General features: G+C 41.2%; 1 protein-coding gene across 2 annotated transcripts; it reads left to right on the top strand.

Annotated features, from left to right (window-relative positions):
- The first annotated feature begins 7674 nt into the window (after positions 1–7674).
- Positions 7675–18492, top strand: ZNF24 (zinc finger protein 24). 2 transcript variants are annotated; one of them, XM_008535069.2, is made up of 4 exons: positions 7675–7989; positions 9806–10308; positions 10563–10710; positions 12852–18492. In XM_008535069.2, the coding sequence occupies exons 2-4, from the start codon at positions 9889–9891 to the stop codon at positions 13388–13390; spliced, it is 1107 nt and encodes a 368-aa protein (XP_008533291.1). In that variant the 5' UTR covers positions 7675–7989; positions 9806–9888; the 3' UTR covers positions 13391–18492. The 2 variants fall into 2 exon arrangements, with proteins under 2 accessions (XP_008533291.1, XP_008533292.1); XM_008535070.2 differs by having other exon boundaries at positions 7899–8620.
- Positions 18493–19785: the final 1293 nt, after the last annotated feature.

Raw genomic sequence — 19785 nt, 5'->3', positions numbered from 1 at the left:
AAGATTGGGAACAAAGAAAAGATGTCCACTCTTTCCACTCCTACTCAACATTGTATTAGAAATCCTAGCTAGTGCAATAAGGTGAGAAAAAGAAATAAAAGTAATACAGATTGGAAATTAAGAAATAAACTTTCCCTATTTGCAGATAACATGATTATCTACATTAGAAAATTCCAATGAATCTATAAAAAAAGCTTCTAATACCAATGATGGAGATGTGACGGTTTATGTCATGCGTCAACTTGATTGGGCTAGGGGATGCCCAGATAGCTGGTAAAACATTGTTTCTGGGTGTGTCTGTGAGGGTATCTCTGGAAGAGATTAGAATTTGAATCAGTAAACTGAGTAAAGAAGTTCACCCTCACCAATATGGGTGGGCATCATGCAATCCCTTAAGGGCCTGAAGAGAACCAAAAGGCAAAGGAAGGGCAAATTTGTTCTCTCTGCTTGAGCTGAGGCATCCATTTTCTTCTGCTTCTCAGACATCAGCCGGACTGAGTTACATCACCAGCTTTCTGGGTTCTCCAGCTTGCAGACAGCAGACTATGGGACTTCTCAGCCTCCATAACTGCATGAGCCAATTCCTATAATAAATCTCCTCTGGAGAACCCTAACTAATACAGGAGTTTATCAAGGTTGTAGAATACAAAGCCAATACACAAAAATCAATTATATTTTAAATACTAGTAATGAACAACTGGATATTTTAAAATGTCACTTTGTGCTAAGGAATAAATTGAACAAAACATGGGCAGGATCTGTACACTGAAATCTATAAAATGCTGATGAATAAAATCAAAGAAGATGGCAATGGATAGAGAGAGAGGGTATATTTATGGATTGATACTCTCAGTATAATTAACATGCCAATTGTCTATAAATTAATCAATAGATTTGAGGTAATTCTGATAGAAATCTCCGTAGGATATCTTTGTAGATATAGGCAAGCTAATTCTAAAAGTTATATGGAATGTTAAATGAACTAAATAGCTAAAATCACTTGAAAAAGAAAAAGTTGGAGGACTCACATTACCACATTTTAAACAATTATTATAAAGTTATAGTAATCAAGGGTGTGGTATTGGCAAAGAGATAGACACACAGATCAATATAACAAATTGTACAGTTCAGAAACGGACCCACACAGATAAGGCCAATTTATTTTTTTATAAAGATGCAAAGGCAATTCAATGGAAACAAAATTTTCACCAAATAGAACAATTGGACATTTTATATAACAAACTCTACACACATTTTTTAAAAACCCCTCACCCTATAATTCATAGCTTATACAAGAATTAAGGCAAAATAAATCATATATTTAATATTAAATGTAAAAATATAAAACTTTTAGAAGAAAACATAAGAGAGAATCTTCATGCCCTGGTGTTAAGTATTCTTAGCTATGACACCAAAATCACTATCCATAAAAGAAAAAGACAAATTGGAGTTCATTGAAATTAAACATTTTTCTCCATGAAAAACACTATTAAGAGAATAAAATACAAGTTACAGACTGGGTGAAATATTTACAAATCACAAATTAGACAAAAGACTTGTATCCAGAATACATAGAGAACTTCCAAAATTCAACAGTAAGGAAGAAAAATTTTTAATGAAGCATGGGGGACTTGAACAGACACTTCATAGAAGAGTATTTACGGATGTCAAGTAAGCAAACGAAAAATCGCTCAACCTCAGTAACCTTTAAGGAAATGCAAATTAAGACCATGATGAGATTTGACTATACACATATTAGAATGACTAAACAATGACAAATAAAAATGGCAAGCAATAGGATATATTGGAGAATATCAAGAAGCTATTTGGTATAAACCTAATTCGGCCTGACCTTGTCTTTCCAAAAGGGCCTGACCATTGCTGTTGAGCATGCATTGTATATCTGCTTTAGATATTCCCTATGGCAAGAACAAAGGCCCTCGAGATAAAGGTGCAACTTCCCTCCCCCTCCCAACCTTGGCGTCTCCTTAAGGATTAAGCATCTTTCCTTAGGCTAGAAACTGATTGCTGCGCTCACCTGTGACCACCCAGCTTGAGACAATAGACTTGCCTCCTGCTACACCCACTGAGATAGCAGACCCACTACCCGCTGTGTCCATCAAGCACTATGCAGACAGGGCAATCTTGTGACTATTGTGGGAGGGACATTTCAATCATATGTGAAACACCCTGTTTGGGGGTATATAACCACTCTGTGCACCCCACTTCTTCGGTGCCCTTTCTTCCTTCAGGAAGAAAGGCCCCGGGCCATGGTCCTCAGATTTCAGCTCAGAATAAACTCACCCAAATTTTCATTTATAGATTGGTTATGGATTATTTTCATCAACAACAACAACAAAAGGTAATACCAAGTGCTGGTGAATATGTGGAGTACCTGGAACACTCATACACTGCTAATAGGAATGTAAAATGGTGGAGCCAATCTGGAGAACAGTTTGTCAGTTTCCTATAAAAGTAAGCGTAGTCTTACCATATATATTAGTCAGTTCCTGCTGTTGTAACAAAATACCATAGACTGGGTGGCTTAAATAACAGGAAGTTATTTCTTACAGTTCTGGAGGTTGGGAAGTCCAAGATCAAGGTGCCAGTTGATTAAGTTCCCGGATGAGGGGCTTTCTTCCTGGTCTGCAGATGGCCACCTTCTTCCTGTGTCCTCACATGGTGGAGAGAGAGAGGAAGCAAGCTCTCTGTGTCTCTTCTTATAAGGGCACTAATCCCATCACAAAAGCCCCATCCTCATGTCCTCATCTAAACCGAATCACCTCCCAAAGGGCCCATCTTCAAATACCATCACATTGGGAGTTAAAGCTTCAGCATGTGAATTCAGGGGGCAGGCACAAACATTCAGTCCATAGCACTATATGACCCAGCAATGCTACTTTTAGATACTTACTCCAGAGAAATAAAATCTTATCTTCACACCAAAGCCTGTCCATGAGTATTTATAGTAGCTCTATTCATAAGTGCCCAAATCTAGAAACGCCAGAAAGTCCTTCAATGGTTGAATGGATAAACAAGCTGTGACACCTCTGGTAAAATACTACTCTAATACTCAGGAATAAAATGAAAGGAACTTTTGAGGCACGCAACAACACAGATGAATCTCAAAGGCATTATGCTGAATGAAAAGTGTGTAAAAGGTTACATGCTTTATGATTCCATTTATATTAAATTCTGGAAAAATCAAAACTATTTTGATGGATAATAAATCAGTGGTTGCCACTGGTGAGAGATGTGAGGAAATTTGTGAGGCAGTGTTATGGAATGATGGAAATATTCTGTATCATGATTTGGTAGTAGTTTCACAAATCTATACATGTTAAAACTCATAGAGCTATATGCCAAAAAAAGAGCCAATTTTATTGTATATTAATTTTTTTTTTAAAGGAGCAGAACTTAGGGGCTGGCCCAGTGGTATAGTGGTTAAGTTCACGGGGTCTGCTTTGGTGGCCCGAGGTTTGCAGGTTCAGATCCCGGGCGCAAACATACACACCTCTCATCAAGCCATGCTGTGGCAGCATCCCAAATAGAAAATAGAGGGAGATTGGTACAGACGTTAGCTCAGGGACAGTCTTTCTCAAGCAAAAAGAGGAAGATTGGCAACAGATGTTAGCTCAGGGCCAATCTTCCTCACTAAAAAAAAAAAAAAAAGAGCAGAACTTCATGAAATAGAGAACAAATAATAGAGCAAATAAAGAACACCAACAGTTGATTCTTTGGAAGATTAATAAAATTCATAAACTTCAAGAAAATTGATAAAGGAAAAGAAACCAGAAATGACCAATTTCAGGAATGAAAGAGGGGATACCACTACTGGTCCTATAGACATTAAAAGGACATTAAGGAAATATTATGAACAACTTTATGCCAACATATTTGACAAGTTACATGGATTAGATAAATTTCTTAAAAGACACAAACTACTTCCCCTTACATCTCATTGACCAGAACTGAGTGATGTGGCCCTGCCTAGCTGCCAGGGAGGCCAAGTGAGCATCTGGCAAAGGGAAACAGGATGGTCATGGATGGCTTAGCTCAGTTACAACTTATTACCTATGGCTGGCCACAGTGTTGTCACCCCTCTGCGCCAAATCCAAGAAATCAGGAGTGTATTAGAAATAAGGGAGGGGCCAGCCCTGTGGCCAAGTGGTTAAGTTCGCGTGCTCTGCTTTGGCGGCCCAGGGTTTCGCTGGTTGGGATCCTGGGCACAGACATGGCACCACTTGTCAGGCCATGCTGAGGGACCCACAGCTAGAATATACAACTATGTGCGGGGGGGGATTTGGGGAGAAAAAGAAAAAAAAAAGAAGATTGGCAACAGTTAGCTCAGGTGCCAATCTCTAAAAAAAAAAAAAAATAAGGGAGAGTGCTTTATATAAGAAGCTAACAATGCCTGCCACAGTTAGTTTTTTAGTCACTTGCAACCAAAAGGCTCCAGGTGCAGTGCATTTATTAGCTAAAATGGAATCTTTAACCTGTAGACTTAAAGTGCCCATAGAGAGAGACTTTCGAGCTGAGGGGAAGGACTGAGAGTTCCAAGACAATTATTAGAGAAAAGCCTAGAAACAATTATTATTGGACAAAATCTGATAACACCAAGTCTGAAGGTCTGTGCTTTCTTTTCAAAGTGAAAAATTTTCCTACTTCATTTCCTCCCCCTCAGGGTGCCTCTCGTCCCCCTCAGCGCACCACCTCGCTTACGTGCCCCTGCTGGTGTTCTGTCCTTCGCTGCTGGAGCACTTCTCCACTGCCTTGTAAACACTCATTTTCTTGTCTCTCTCCTTAACAACATGGTAATGTTAAAAGAAGGAATCATGACTTCGTTTTAGTCATCTGTAGTTCCCAGGTAATATATGTCCTTTTTGGGTTTTTGTTTGTTCGGTTGGTTTTCTGTTTTTTTTGTTTCCTTACCATTAATTAATGAATGAGATGCTTTCAAGGCAAGGTTGAAAGTTCTGGCTGGTAAAGACAATGAGTCCTTTTTAGATTTAGACAGATTATTACTTCCAGACAGTGAAAGCAAGAGTAGCTAAAGCTATCAGCTCCCCGTGAGCTCTTGTCTCACACACTAAAAGGATGACACGGAAACAGAAGGAGCCGGATGACTTCAACAGGAGCTGTGGACCACCCTGCTGCTGAGGGGCTGATGCGCTGCTGCATCTAAGCCTGTTTATAGTCGGCAGCTGTATTCCAGGGGATCAAAGAAGGAAGCCTTATTACAACCCAGGAAGCAATGAGAAACTGTCTCACAACAACCTCCTTGGAAGACAAGGAGCTGGTGGCAAATGGCCTTGTAGCAGCTCCTTACAAACCTCTCATGTTCTCATGTTCCAGGAGGATCACAAGATGTTCTGCCAAGACTCAGACCAGCTGCTGTTCAAGGCTCCCCTGTGTGGTCTATGTAGCTATGTGCAAGGTTGCCCAGTGCTGGCATGGAGCTATTCCCTACACTCAGGTTGCCCAGAGGAACATGATGCTCTATTTTGACTAGATCTTTAAGATGGCAACAAGGGCCACCACTCAAGAAAGAGCCCATTGAACCAGCCCTGATGTCCTAGTGGTTAAAGTTTGGAGCACTGAGCTTCCGCAGTGCAGGTCTTGATTCCTGGGCGCAGAATGACACCACTTGTCTGTCAGTTACCATGCTGTGGTGGTGGCTCACATAGAAGAACTAGAAGGACTTACAACTAGACTATACAACTATGCACTGGGGCTTTTGGGGGAGGAAAAAAAGAGAGAGAGAGAAAGACTGGCAACACATGTTAGCTCAGGGCGAATCTTTCACCAGGTGGGGGTGGGGAGGCGGGGAAGAGCCCACATAGTGGGGCTCAGAAAGATGGTGTTTCAGCGTGGGTATTGTTGGTTCCCTGCCCTCAAAGGAGTAAATTAGAGAGGGTACCCTCATTGTGGTTTCCATTTACTTTCTTAGAAAGAATTAGGAGCAGTTGAACAGAATCCCAGAAAAGGGTTTTGTAAAATTTTGCAATGTTTTCAACTTCCCCAAGTATTTCTGTTCGATGTAATCTTCTTTGTTTTCCAACATTAATTAGACATAAAAACTCGTAAAGCAAAACAAAACAAAAATGCCTTCAGCCAGCCTTTAGGATCACAAAAGAGGGAAAGTTTGGGAAGAGCAGCCAAGTGGGTTGATGGCAGTGGCCAAGCAAGAGAGTGAAAGGCTGGATTTCTGAAGCCTCCTAAATGAGGAGAGAAGAGGGAAGAGGTAGCAAAGAAAGAGAAAGAGGCACCAAACTTCATCTGGGGAGAAGTTCCTGTCAGAGCGTAAAGTAGCTAAACGTCAGCTGCTCACTCACTTATTCTCTCATTCACAAACCCATCAGAGGCTGAGGGTAGTTTGCAGAGGACACTTTCCTGAATGAGGCAGAAAGCCGAGGCCTGGGGATCTTGGAATGCTTCTGGAAGGCTGGACCTGCCCTCCTAACACAGACCTTAAACAACAGGGCTCTTTTGTGTGATTTCTGATGCCTGACATGTGACCTAGCAAAGGCAGCAATATGACCAGCCCACAATTCATTCATTTACTCAACAAATATTTATTGAGTTCTCTATGCAGTCAGCATTCTGGGACTAGGTGGAGACACTGTGGTGAATAAGACAGACAAGGTCCCTGCCCTTATGGGACTTACAGACAAAAACAAAACCAAAAACAGGGAAAGAAAGAAATGAGATCATTTTTACTAGTGCTACCAAGACAGGGAAGGCTTCCATGAGGAAAAGTGGTCAGACAGGCTGAGAATCCCGGGTCACAGTGAGCCTAAGAGCTGAAGTCAGAGGGAGGAGGCAGGGAACAGACCACAGCAGGCCTTGCAGGCAAATGTAAGGAGTCTTCATGTCAGACTCAGGGCAGTGAGGATCCATTAAAGGCTTTCAAATAGGAGAATGAAGTGGTCTGATTTATGTTTAAAAAATTTTTTTTTAAAGATTGGCACTTGAGCTAACAGCTGTTGCCAATCTTCTGTTTTTCCCTTCTTCTTCTCCCCGAAAGCCCCCAGTACATAGTTGTATATTATAGTTGTGGGTCTTCTAGTTCTGCTTTGTGGGACCCGGCCTCAGCATGGCCTGATGAGCGGTGCCATGTGTGTGCCCAGGATCCGAACCAGTGAAACCCTGCGCCGCAGAAGCAGAGACGCGGCAAACTTAACCACTTGGCCCGGGGCTGGCCCCTGATTTACGTTTCTAAATGATCGCTTCAGCAGCCTTTTTGTGGTATAAAATGCCCTGCCTAAAGTCACAAGATGACCATGCATTCTGCGAATTCCATGTGAGGTCATTGTCAAAGCTCTTAACTTGTCTCAGCCTGTTTCCCTGATAAACTGGTCAAAATAAAGCTCTGTAGCATAACCCGCGGGTGCCACAGGTTGGAATCATGCCTTGGTTTCAAATCTTGTTTCCCACTTTAATTAGTTACGAGCTCTCAGTAAGTTATTTATTTGTCTCAATTATCTCAGCTGTGAAATGGGGATAATAAAAGTTCCTAGATCATAGTATTGCTGTGAAAATTAATGACAATACAAGTAAAGCACAGTGACAGTGCCTGGCACAACGGAGAAACATTCATAAATATTAGCTTTTGTTACTGCGTTCAGGGGATTACTGTGAGGATCACATGATATAATGCATGAGAAAGGGTTTGTGAAACCATGAAGACTAACTTAACGGCAGAATTCTCTCTTTCTTTTCCTTGCCTTTTAAGCGGAACACAGTACACTGGACCATCCGAGCAAAGAGGCGCGAGGCCAAGCGCAGCCTCAAAGCGGTCATTGTCGTCGGGCCGCCCCTCCCCCGCCCCGGGCGCATCTCCATAGCAACGCGGGGCTTCGCCTCTCCCCGCCTCCTGGGGCCCGCAGACCGGAAGCAGTCCGCGCCGGGGGCTTCTGGGAAACGGCTGTGAGCGGCGTTTCTGCGTCTGCCGTGGACAGCGAAGCTGCTGCGGTTCCTGAGCCGGAGGTTTGGGCCCGTGTGGGGGAAGGGCGTGAGAGGGACGCTGGGCTAGGGGCTGCGGACAGCTTGGCAGGAGCAAGCGAAGAAGCCTGGCGGGACCTTCCTCGGCTTCCCGGGAGGCGCGGACAGGCCACGGTCGCCGCGCCCAGCAGTTGGGGGGCGGGGAGGGGTAGACGGAAGACCAGATCGTGCATTCGGCATCCTTAGAGAGTCCTCCATCCCCTGTGTCCTCCCGGGTCCTCGCCTTCCCCCTCCCCCACTGGGTGGTTTTGTTCTATTTCAAGGGCCTGGCGTCTCGCAGAGGGTTCTGGGACTCGTTTCGGGCGGAGGTGGCACAGGGCAGGCCTTTTCGCGGGGCGTGCCGGGACTTGTAGTTCCTCTGGCCGCGGGCGGAAGTGCCGTGGCTCCGACGCTGCTGTGGCAGAGTGGCCTTTGGTCCTCTGAAATCTGCCGCCGCGAGTGCCGGGAAGAGGGGCTGGAGGTCATCGGGGCCGGGGCGGGGTTCGCAGCCGCCCTCTGCAGGAGTGAGGTGGGGAGATATCCTGGCACCTCTTTCACCTCCCGCGAACAAGGTGCCGAATGAAATATAAAAGGAAGAGAAATTTCTTTTTTCTGGAATACTTGAACCATTGATAAGGTAGGGTCGAATAGGAACGAACGATCTGTTGCCTAAACCCTGTTTGTAAGGCCACCACACTCGAGTAATTAAACCTGTATGTATTAGCTGTCTGATAAGATCTTTTCTGATTCCTAGCCTTGATAGGGTTACAAGAAGTTTTTTGAAATTATTGGTTTTCAGATTCTGGGCCCTGAATAGCCACATCGAGTGGCCGCATGGCTCATTCCTAATATGTGTTGTAAACAATGGCACGGGCATGACTGTGCAAATACTAAGGAAAGGATCAGAAATAGCACAAGGTTTCCCTGAAGGTAGAAGCTGGGAAAACTATGAGTCATCCAGTGTAAGGAGAAGATTCTGGGCCACTGCAGGAAGTTAAGGTGTTATGAGAGTGCCTTTTCTTCACAGAATTGCTGTGATCACTGCCTGTCATTATACGTGTAAGTGTAGTTATGGTGTGGTGGCTGACTGAATAATAGGTGCATTGTATGGCACCTAGTGCTTAATTTTTTTCAATATTGTGTTATCTATTATTGGGCAAGTGAATATTTTCTCACATATATTTCAAGTGCAAGGAATTCTTAAACATTTTTAAAGTATTTCTAATTTTGTTAAAAAAATTTTTTTTAGCCGATAATAAAAAAGCAGTCCCTGCTTTTGAGTTGACCTATGTGTGAGGGAACACCAGTCCTGAGTTGGAAATAATGTGTTCTAGGGTCAAATGCATTTAGAGGTGGGCTGGGTCTTACTTGAATTCTTTCGATTATTGAAATAGGGTTTGTTGATTTTGTAGGTCATAGATGGGCAAACTTTTTCTGTAAAGGGCCAGATAGTAAATATTAGGCCTTTCAGGCCATATAGTGTCTGTCACAACGACTCAACTCTGCCATAGTAGTGTGAACTGTGAACAAATAAATTATTTATGGACACAGACATTTTAATTTCAGATTTTCACGTCGTGAAGTATTTTGATTTCTTTCAACCATGTAAAAATGTGAAAACTATTCTTAGTACAAGCGTTGTACAAAAAGGGGCAGCAGGCCAGATTTGGCCATGAGCTGTAATTTGCCATCTTTTGGTGTAGTTATTGATTGGAATTTTTAATCCAGGAAAAGAACAAATATTTTTACCTCCTTTATCAGTATGTGTCCAAATTCTTAAGATATTTGGACATTTATATTTTTTTTATTTCTTGTGCTTCAGGAGTGCTTGCGAAGAAAACGGAGTATTTCCCTGAGGCCTGTATCCTGCCTTGATTGTCTTTCCTTGAAGTATTATAAATCAGGATGTCTGCACAGTCAGGGGAAGAGGATTCAATACTTATCATCCCAACTCCAGATGAAGAGGAAAAAATTCTGAGAGTGAAGTTGGAAGAGGATCCTGATGGTGAAGAGGGATCAAGTATCCCCTGGAACCACCTGCCTGACCCGGAAGTCTTCCGACAGCGATTCAGGCAGTTTGGATACCAGGATTCACCTGGGCCCCGCGAAGCTGTGAGCCAGCTTCGAGAACTTTGCCGTCTATGGCTCAGGCCAGAGACACACACAAAAGAACAAATCTTGGAGCTGGTAGTGCTGGAGCAGTTTGTTGCCATCCTACCCAAGGAGCTACAGACTTGGGTTCGAGAGCATCATCCAGAGAATGGAGAGGAGGCAGTGACAGTGCTGGAGGATTTAGAGAGTGAACTAGATGACCCTGGACAGCCGGTGAGCCTGCTTGTACCCCTTTCCTGGGTCAGAGGCACTGGCATAGCAGTAGGCAAAGCTGAATTAATTCCATTCCGCTAAGATAGAATTATGTTTATGCCTCTGCCGCCCCATTCCCCCACAGCTCCCATCACCTATGCTGCTTTGCCACCTAGCCCTCTGCAGTGTATGTTTTGTATGGTTTCTCTTATGTTTGTTTAGTACTGATTCTCATCAAATTCCTTCTCAACTGAACCAAATATTATTATTTCCAGGTTTCTCTCCGTCGACGAAAACGAGAAGTGCTAGTAGAGGAGATAGTATCTCAAGAAGAAGCTCAGGGATTACCAAGTTCTGAGCTTGATGCTGTGGAAAACCAGCTCAAGTGGGCATCCTGGGAGCTCCATTCCCTAAGGCACTGTGGTGAGGACCAGGACTCTGGGCTAGAGGGTGGAAGCGAATGTGGGTCTTCCGTCCAGGACTCTTCGCTTGTTCCCTCTGCAGCGGGGTGGGGTGGGGGGCTGACCGCCTTCACCAGATTTCTTAGACATAGGTACACTGTAGGATCTTGGTTCTTTTCTCATAACCATTATTGGTTTGCTGACCTCAGGTCTTTTATTCTTAGACTTTGACATCATCAGCCTTGTCTTCCCTTTCACCTCTTTCTTGAAGACTTGCCCGTTTCAGGCTGGCATTTGCCTCTCTTTGAGCTGACACCCAGCTGTAGCCCAGGTCCCTCTATTTTGTATGCAGTATTGCTTATCTGCCATCACATCCTTTCACACATCCTGCCTAACCCTATTGGTACAATAAGCTTACTTGAAGCCTCTTCAAATCTATTCTTTTTGTTTGCTGTTTATCAATGAAGTCTTTCTAAATTTTTAGCTATTTTTGTTTTTTTCTTCAGATTCTAACTAGAGTCATTCTTTTTCTGAGAAGCTTCTTTTGTAGAAATGATCTTTGGGTAAAACTTTTCACCTTTTCTAAGTACTAATGCAAAGATAGGCTCCCTAGTTTTAAATACAATATGCTTTAAATACAGAAAAAACTTCAGAATTCTAATAATTCACTTAGACTAGTCTTTCCAAGTATATTGGCAATTAATGATGCATACTTTTTTGTATACTTTGATACAACCCACTATATTCCTAAAACTGCTCGATTTGTTTTTCGTATGTATATGGATTAAAATGAACTTTTGTTTGAGACTGCTTTGTCAATCGTTCCTTGAGATCGTTGGAGATAACACTAGTGTGCCACAGAATGAGGTCTGAGCAGGTTTTCTTCCCATCTGAGGGGGGACAGTGCTAGTGAATCAGAATTTCTGCGGTAGGGCTGCAGTCTGCGAGCATCTGCGGTTTTACGTTTCCTGGGACATTCCTCTGTGCAGTAAAGTTTGAGAACCTGTGTGATTGGTCTTTGGAGATCGCATTTTCTCAGGTGGAAAACTTATCCCCTGCCTGAATTTTAGAATAATTTTCACCTGTTTTTAATTAGCCTCATTTCAGCAGTCTAGTCTCTCCCTCGTGTGGGAACTTCTTTCTGTGCCATTTGTCCCCACTTCACCACACTCACTTCTCAGTTCTTCAAGTGTCCAGGCCTCACGAGTCTCCTGGGCCTCCTCGGTCTCTGTCAGCCTTCTCTTTATTCCTTTCATAATCATCTATTAGAGATTTGCTCACTATTTACCACTTTTCTGAGTGCTGCTGCTCACTGTATAGTAACTGTCTTTACTCTTTAAAGCTTGAAGTTTCAGGGAAGTCTTAAATGAGACTTGCTCATACCGCTGCTTGTAGGTGGGTGCTGGTACCCATGTAGGTAATTTAGGCTTTTCTTTCACCAGACACATCTATCTGAGACTTAGAAATAATAACACAACTTATTGTGATAAATACCAAATAGGGCAAGCTTCTTTTACAGGAAAACTTTCATTTCTTAAGGGCACATTGAATTTGTAAATGTCATGTCCTGAGTTAACATAGGATGCTCCCAGCTTATCTTCAGTCCCTTCTTTTCCGGACTCCTCCTGTGTTCTGCTTTTAGTCTAATCTTGGCTGTGACCTGCTTGCTCATTTCAGAAACAGTCACTGTCTGACTGATTGCTTATTATTTACACCATTGTATTTTGATGTAATTTCTCCCTTTCTCAAAGCAAAAGAATATTACAATAATTTCCTAATGGCCAATTTTATTTTATTTTTCTTCTAACAAAGTTTCATCCAGACCTAGCTACATCACTTGACTGTCTCCCTAATCTTATAATTTACCATCTTTCTGCCTTTTGTTTTCTGACTACCATTTATAACCCACTCGCCTGTTACCACTTTAATGCAGATGAACCTTTTAATCCCTCATTGTCATGCCGTGACCACATTAGCTTCATAATCAGTCATTTCATTTTTTTCTCTTTTGAGAGTAGACAACCTTAACACCAGTTTTTAGTGCTGTTTATGGATGTACCCTCAAGCTATTTATTTTTAGTTTATTTTTAAAAAAATTTTTTCTTCAGGTTCTTTTCTCCCAGAATAGAAATGAGTGATATTTACATTTTCTGTTTATTTCAGATGATGATGCTAGGACTGAAAATGGAGCACTAGCTCCAAAGCAAGAGGTTCCTTCAGCAGGAGAATCTCATGAAGTTCCTGGCACTCTCAATATAGGTGTTCCTCAGATTTTTAAATATGGAGAAGCCTGTTTCCCCAAGGGCAGGTTTGAAAGAAAGAGAAATCCCTCTCGAAAGAAACAACATATATGTGATGAATGTGGAAAACACTTCAGTCAGGGCTCGGCCCTCATTCTTCATCAAAGAATCCACAGTGGGGAGAAACCCTACGGATGTGTTGAATGTGGGAAAGCATTCAGCAGAAGTTCCATCCTTGTGCAACACCAGAGAGTCCATACTGGAGAAAAACCTTACAAATGTCTTGAATGTGGAAAGGCCTTTAGCCAGAATTCTGGGCTTATTAATCATCAGAGAATCCATACTGGGGAGAAACCTTACGAATGTGTTCAGTGTGGGAAATCCTATAGTCAAAGCTCAAATCTTTTTAGACATCAGCGAAGACACAATGCAGAAAAACTTCTGAATGTTGTAAAAGTTTAAGAAATTGAAAAAAAAAATCAGCACTCAGGTCTTTTTCTTCAGAAATGAAGACAAAATTAAAAATATGAAATGATACATAATAGTTTTGTTTCCCTATAGACTGTTAGAAAATCCACTGGGAAATGTAGAAAATCTTCACCCACCATTATTATTTTATCTTGAAAGAAATGCTGTCATACCTGCCTAGAAACTGAAATTTTAAACTTCAGGTGTTAATGCCTAAATCTTCCATGTGATGTCTATGTTCTCATTTTTCCAAATAACGAACTGTCTGATTTTTTGTCCCTTTCTTAGAAGTTTCCTTTTTAGACAGATTATTATTTCTGTGTCGATCATTGAAATGTTCTTTGCAAGGATACATTCCCTTCTACGTTAAAAGGCAACATAGGAATTATAAAATCTGTAAACTGAAACCGTATTTTCAAAATTTACCCTTTGGTTTCCTTTTAACTTAATTTGAATATGCATTTCAGAAAACGGAAGATAAAGGACGACCAAATGCCTCAGAGTAAAATGAGCCTTAAAACTCAGATAAGAAAGATGATGATAAAACATCAAAAAGTGAATGGGGCACCTAGATGGGGGAAGATATACAAATACTTTGATCCAATAATTGAATTTTATCAAGAATGTATCTAATTATCTGCCCACAGGAAAACTCAAAAACATCTAATTTGGAGGCTTCCCACTAATGAAAATAACGTTCTCCCACGTATCATTAGAAAGTGGACAGGCTAAACAATAGACAGTTGTAAACTATGAAAGTTGAAATTACCACAGTAGGGAAGAATTTTTAGTGAATGGCAGTGTTGAAGGGCAGATGTAAACACAGGGGTAATGGTCTGTCTTGGCTTTTAGAAAACAAAAGAGACTTGAACTTGAAGATCTAATTCGTTCTTATTTTGCCTTCATTTTTGTTAAGGACAGTAAAATCCCTGACAGGTGGGCAACAAGTATCAGGTTTGCTATTTTATTCCTTTGGTACAAAAAGGTTGAACACAAGGCTGACAAAGCAGCCGCACATTTGTTATTAAGCATTTTCTACCGACAAGGCACTGTGCTAGGTACTGTAACCCTACCATAAGTAGGTAGGTATCTCTTCCACTGTAAATCATTGGGGGTTTGGTACAAAGCTGTTTCGTGTGAGTTAGCCTGTTCCCCCTGTCGGAGTAGTTCTGGGGGAGGTCACCTCTGAGATTCCCAGAGCCATAGTTCTCTCACCAGGGTGTTCTGTTTGGGGGAAAGGAAGACTCAGCTCGAAGAGCTAGCCAGCTCTCCAGCAATCTTCAGAGGTGAGTCCAAGATACTCTCTCACAGTGTGTGGGTCTTTTAAACAAACTAATCAATCTCTAGTAGCGTTGAGGTTGTACTTACATGTTAAGTTGAATGGATTGTTCTATTTAAAAAATAAACAACTAGGTTATTAACAACTAGTTTATTAACTATCAGAATTGATTGAACTATTTTTTTTTAATTTTAAGTCTTAACACATTTTAAAAAATGTATAAAAGTAATACATTGTAGTAGTAGGATTATATACTTCTTGGCTGAGAATCCCAAGTACTGTGGTTCTACTGTTTAGTGGAAAACTCTGGAAGTTAAAATATAGAATATGAGAAAAGGCTTTTTTATAGTGGGCATCACTGTGTGGGAAATGACCCATGTGAATACAAATATTTTATAATTCCAGAGATTCTGGTTACATCTGGTGCTTGGATCAAATTAAGAGTGGAAGGTGAGATTTGCATGAGCCTGTTTAAAAGCATAGTAATACATGCAAGGCCAGGTGGTGGAGAAGTGAGGAAGAATGGAGCTTGTTTATAGATTTTCTGATAATTATAAGAAATGTGCTTTATAGATTAAGATTTATTGAAGTATAAATACGTAGTAATGATATGTATTTTAAGTTATACAAGAAAATGTAGGGACTTCTGTTTGGGTCTTTTTCTCTGTGGCTGAGGAAACAAATCAGTGTCCAATAAAACTATAAACTCCTCTGCTCTAAGATAAAATGATCTTGAGTTGATTGATTTATTTATAACTGGCTTCTTTCCAAGTAGGTTTTGAGGTGGCATATTTGGAATTCTGCTGGGATGACACAATTCTGGTATCAGAGTAGGTAAGGAGGGAGCAACGTCAGTGGCTGAAACTTTATGCTTTTTTAGATCTTGCATATTACCTGTATACAAAGAAGCTCCCTGTGGTAGATGTCAAAATAAATGCCAAAGATGTTTGGTGTAGTGTGAGAGCTTAGAAAAAAGTCCCACTAGAGTTGGCAAATATGTGTTTATCTTGCCAGCTGTGATACCTGTGGGTTGTTTAGAAAGGCTTCTGAGACTAAGGCAAGGCTCTGTGGGGAAAAGGGGCTGGACCCCAAGACCAAGTGATGGTAACACAGGAAAAGGAAGTAGCTGTGTGTGTGCCCGCCATCTCTGGTTAGGCTAAGTCCCCACTAGACAAATTGATTTTAAATAACTATTCAGTGATTTATGGTTTATCCAGACATTCGTTTATACCCACACAGATGATCATAGTTAGCAATTCTGGGGGGTACCCAGCCTTTAATGAAGTGATCTGGCAATTGCCAAGCAGTGACATCTGTTTGGTTAGCAAATGAGCAGTCATTGTGAATGGCATGCAGACTGCTGATACCTGCCCAATAACCACTGAGCATCTGCTCGTTATTGCTAAATTTCTTCTGATTTTCTTGGAGATTAAGCTCCTCGCATTCACACCCAGATGGCATCTGATTATTTAGCAATATATCTATCACATTTATGTAAGTTGAAGGGAGGGTTATATGTACTGAAATAATCTGCATGCCAGGCATTGGATTAGACACTAAACCTATCTCACTTAGATTTGTAGACTAGGAGAGCAAGATTCAGAGATTGTGTGACTTGCATGTGGCCAGTTAGAGCTAAAACTCAAATCTACTTCTGTGAACTCCAGGGACATGTAACTTTCACTATGCCACGAGAGATGGCTGTTAAGCCTTGATTGATAAATTTTATGCTTTTATCTTTTATGGTTAACAAATGTGAAAGCTATTAAACATGCTTATTTGTATTTTCTATAGTACAGAAATGTAACATGAAAAAGGACATTCCTTCTCACAGTCTTAATCAGAAGTAATAATTATTTGATTTGTTATTTTTCCAGACTTAGGCATATACATATTTAAGCGAAAATGTGTTCATAGCTGACACTTGTGGTCGCTGTATACAGGCACTGTTAGAAGCGCTTTACCAGGGATTAACTCTTAATCCTCACAGCAACCGTATGAGGTAGGTACATATCCCCATTTTACATGTACTGCACTAAAACTTCCTCCCTGCCTCCCACTTTGATGTAGACATTGTTTTTCGTGGCTACATACTATTCCATTGCATGAATATACTGTAATTTATTTAACCAACCCATTATTGATAGATAATTCAGTTCTTTCCAATTTTTTATTCTAGATAAAGGTATAGGTAATATCCTTGTACATATAATTTGCTGCCTGTGTGGGTATTTCTGTAGGATAAATAGCTAGAAGTGGATTAATTGGGTCAGAGAATGTCCACATTTATCATTTGGAGAAATAGCACCCAAAAGATTGTACCAGTTTACAACTCCATCAGTAGTAGAGTGCCTGTTTGCCTACACTCCCACCAACGTTGGAATCCTTAAATATTTTTGCCAGTCTGATAGGCAAAAATTTTCTCTTCTCTGGTTATTAATAGAGAGGGACGTCTTTTCACATGTTTAGTGGCCATTTGCATTTTTCCTGTTGTGAATTCTGTTCGCCCAGTTTTTTTCTAATTAGGAAAGTTTAAATGACTACCTTTTCATTGTACAAAACTTAAATGCTACATAAGTATAAAAGCGGAGAGACCCTTTTTTCCAGTGTTTCCAGTCACATTTCACTCCCCACAGTTAAGCATACATCCATCTAATCTCCTTTCCATACATTTCCATATGAATAGACATAAATGCTATTTTTACATAAATAGGGTCCCATATATGTATTGTTCTGCAGCTTGCTTTTTTGGTCTCAAACATCCTGAATTCTTTAAATTTCTTTAATGGTTGAATAGGATTCAGTACTATGAAGATGCCATTTAACTATTTCCTTATTTTTTTCTCTTGCTATTACATTGCCAAAGTAAACATCTTGTTCATATATCTTTGTGTATGTGTGTGAATATTTCTTTAGGATGGAGTCGTGTAAGGTGGTTTGTTGGGTCAAAGGGTGTGCTCTCTGATAGACCCAGCTTAGCCTTCCCAAAACCTTTATATTTTCATCAACTGTATGGAAGTGCTCATCTCCCCTGTAGCCTTACCTCTACTTGATTTTATCTGATGGGCAAAAAAGAAAAAACAATCCTTATTTTGCATTTTCCTGGTTATTGGTAAGGTTGAGGTTATTTTCATATGTTTATTGGCCATTTATTGTTTTTCCATGGATTGTTTGTGTCCTTTACCTGCTTTTCTGTTGGGTTATGTGTGGCTATATGTTGTTTTTGTTTGTTCAGCATCTCTTTCCCCATCTTCTGGTAACAGAACCCTTATTTATTGTGAGGAACCCATTCCCTGTGACTTAGGTGAGTATATGACCAGGCCTGGCCTTCCTGAGTCCCACAGCTCCCTAGCCACAGTGATTAAAGAATGGGCATGTAACTCAAGCCAGGCTAAAGAGAGCCCTCAACAGAACTTCTGCTGGAACTATTGGAAAGAAGGCTCTACAGAGATCCCATGAACTAAGGACTATGTAAGCCTGAGTTTGTACCATGTGGAGAGAGTCTGTCTCAGGAGCAACTCAGAGGCTAGCAGAAAGGAAAGAGAACTAAGTTCTGGTGTCGTTATCCTGGAGGCCCTAGATCCAGCTGTGCCTAAAGCCTGCCCTACCTCTGGACTTTAAAGTTTTGTGAGCCAATAAAGTCCCTTTCATTGTTTAAGATAATTGAATTGGGTTTCTGTCCTGATTAATATAGGTTATTTGTATTTTCTTATTGATTTGTAGAAAACCTTTGTAATTTTAAATTCTAAACTTATACTTTATGCGCTATATAGGTTAATAAAATTAGCATGGCCTTCCATGATTTGGCCTCTGTAAACCTCTGCCATTTGTTACTCGACTCTACACCACACACATACACTTTACATTCTAACAATAACTGAACATTGGTGTTGGGAATGTCTGTGGACGAAAAGCTTTTCACACGATTGACTGGCATTCTCTTCCCATCCTTACTGCAGATTCATTAACCTGGGACTCAGACTAGGGATTACACTGCTGAGTCTATGCTGTACCCACTTCCAACCTCCAACCATTGCTCTTGGAGCATTCCCCTCAAGCATCCCCTGTATGTGACCCTTGGAGCCCCTCTCCATGACCTCCATCCCCCCTCCAATGTGGTTTTTGGGGCTTTCATTTTATTCTCAAGCCTGTGGATTTGAAATGGCTCAGGCCCAAGACTTCTGGGGTTTACATCTGTTGCTTCTGTGTGTGGAAACTACACATAGGGGTGGAAAAAAGAAAAGCATATTGTATGTCATGTGATGAATACAGAGGAGAAAATAAATCAAGAAAGGGATACAAAACATCAAGGAGGAAAGGTATTGCAATTTAGATAGGTTGTCCAGGGAGGGTTTCATTGAGAAAGTGGAATTTGAAAAAGATGCGGATGAGTATAAGGAAACAAGCCATGAGACTTTGGAAGAAGGATATTCCAGGCATGGGAACAGCAAGTGCAAAGAACTTAGGGGAGCAATGTCTGATTTGTTCAAGAAACAGCAAGGAAGCCAGTGTGGTGGGAGCAGAATGAACATGGAGAGTAGTGGATGAAACCTGAGAGAGAAGTGGGGTGAGGGTGGAGGCAGGGCCAGGCCAGATCATGGAAGATCTGGTTCGCCATTGGTGTGGCTATGACTTTGACTTTGAATGAGTTGAGTAAGGAGTGACATGACTAGGTGCTGAGAATAGAACAAAACGGTGTCCAGCTATCGTTTCTTTAAATTCTTAAAAATGTTTCTTTAGGGGCTGGCCCTGTGGCCAAGTGGTTTAGTTCACGCACTCTGCTTTGGCAGCCCAGGGTTTCACCAGTTCGAATCCTGGGCACGGACATGGCACTGCTCATCAAGCCATGCTGAGGTGGTGTCCCACATGCCACAACTAGAAGGACCACAACTAAAAAACATATACAATTATGTACCGGGGGGGCTTTGGGAGAAAAAGGAAAAATAAAATCTTTAAAAAAAGTTTCTTTACATATTTCCTTTATGAAGGTAACAATAATAGGAAAAATTTAGAAATAAAAATCACCCATGAGTCCACAATTCTAATCACATCCCATTAACATTTTGATGTTCTCTATACACCTATTACATGTTCTGTATATACCTATCCT

The sequence above is a fragment of the Equus przewalskii genome, chromosome 7, assembly GCF_037783145.1.
Source record: "Equus przewalskii isolate Varuska chromosome 7, EquPr2, whole genome shotgun sequence".
NCBI lineage: Eukaryota > Metazoa > Chordata > Mammalia > Perissodactyla > Equidae > Equus > Equus przewalskii.
Note: the sequence above shows the minus strand (reverse complement) of the source record. Positions and strands in the feature narration are given on the sequence as shown.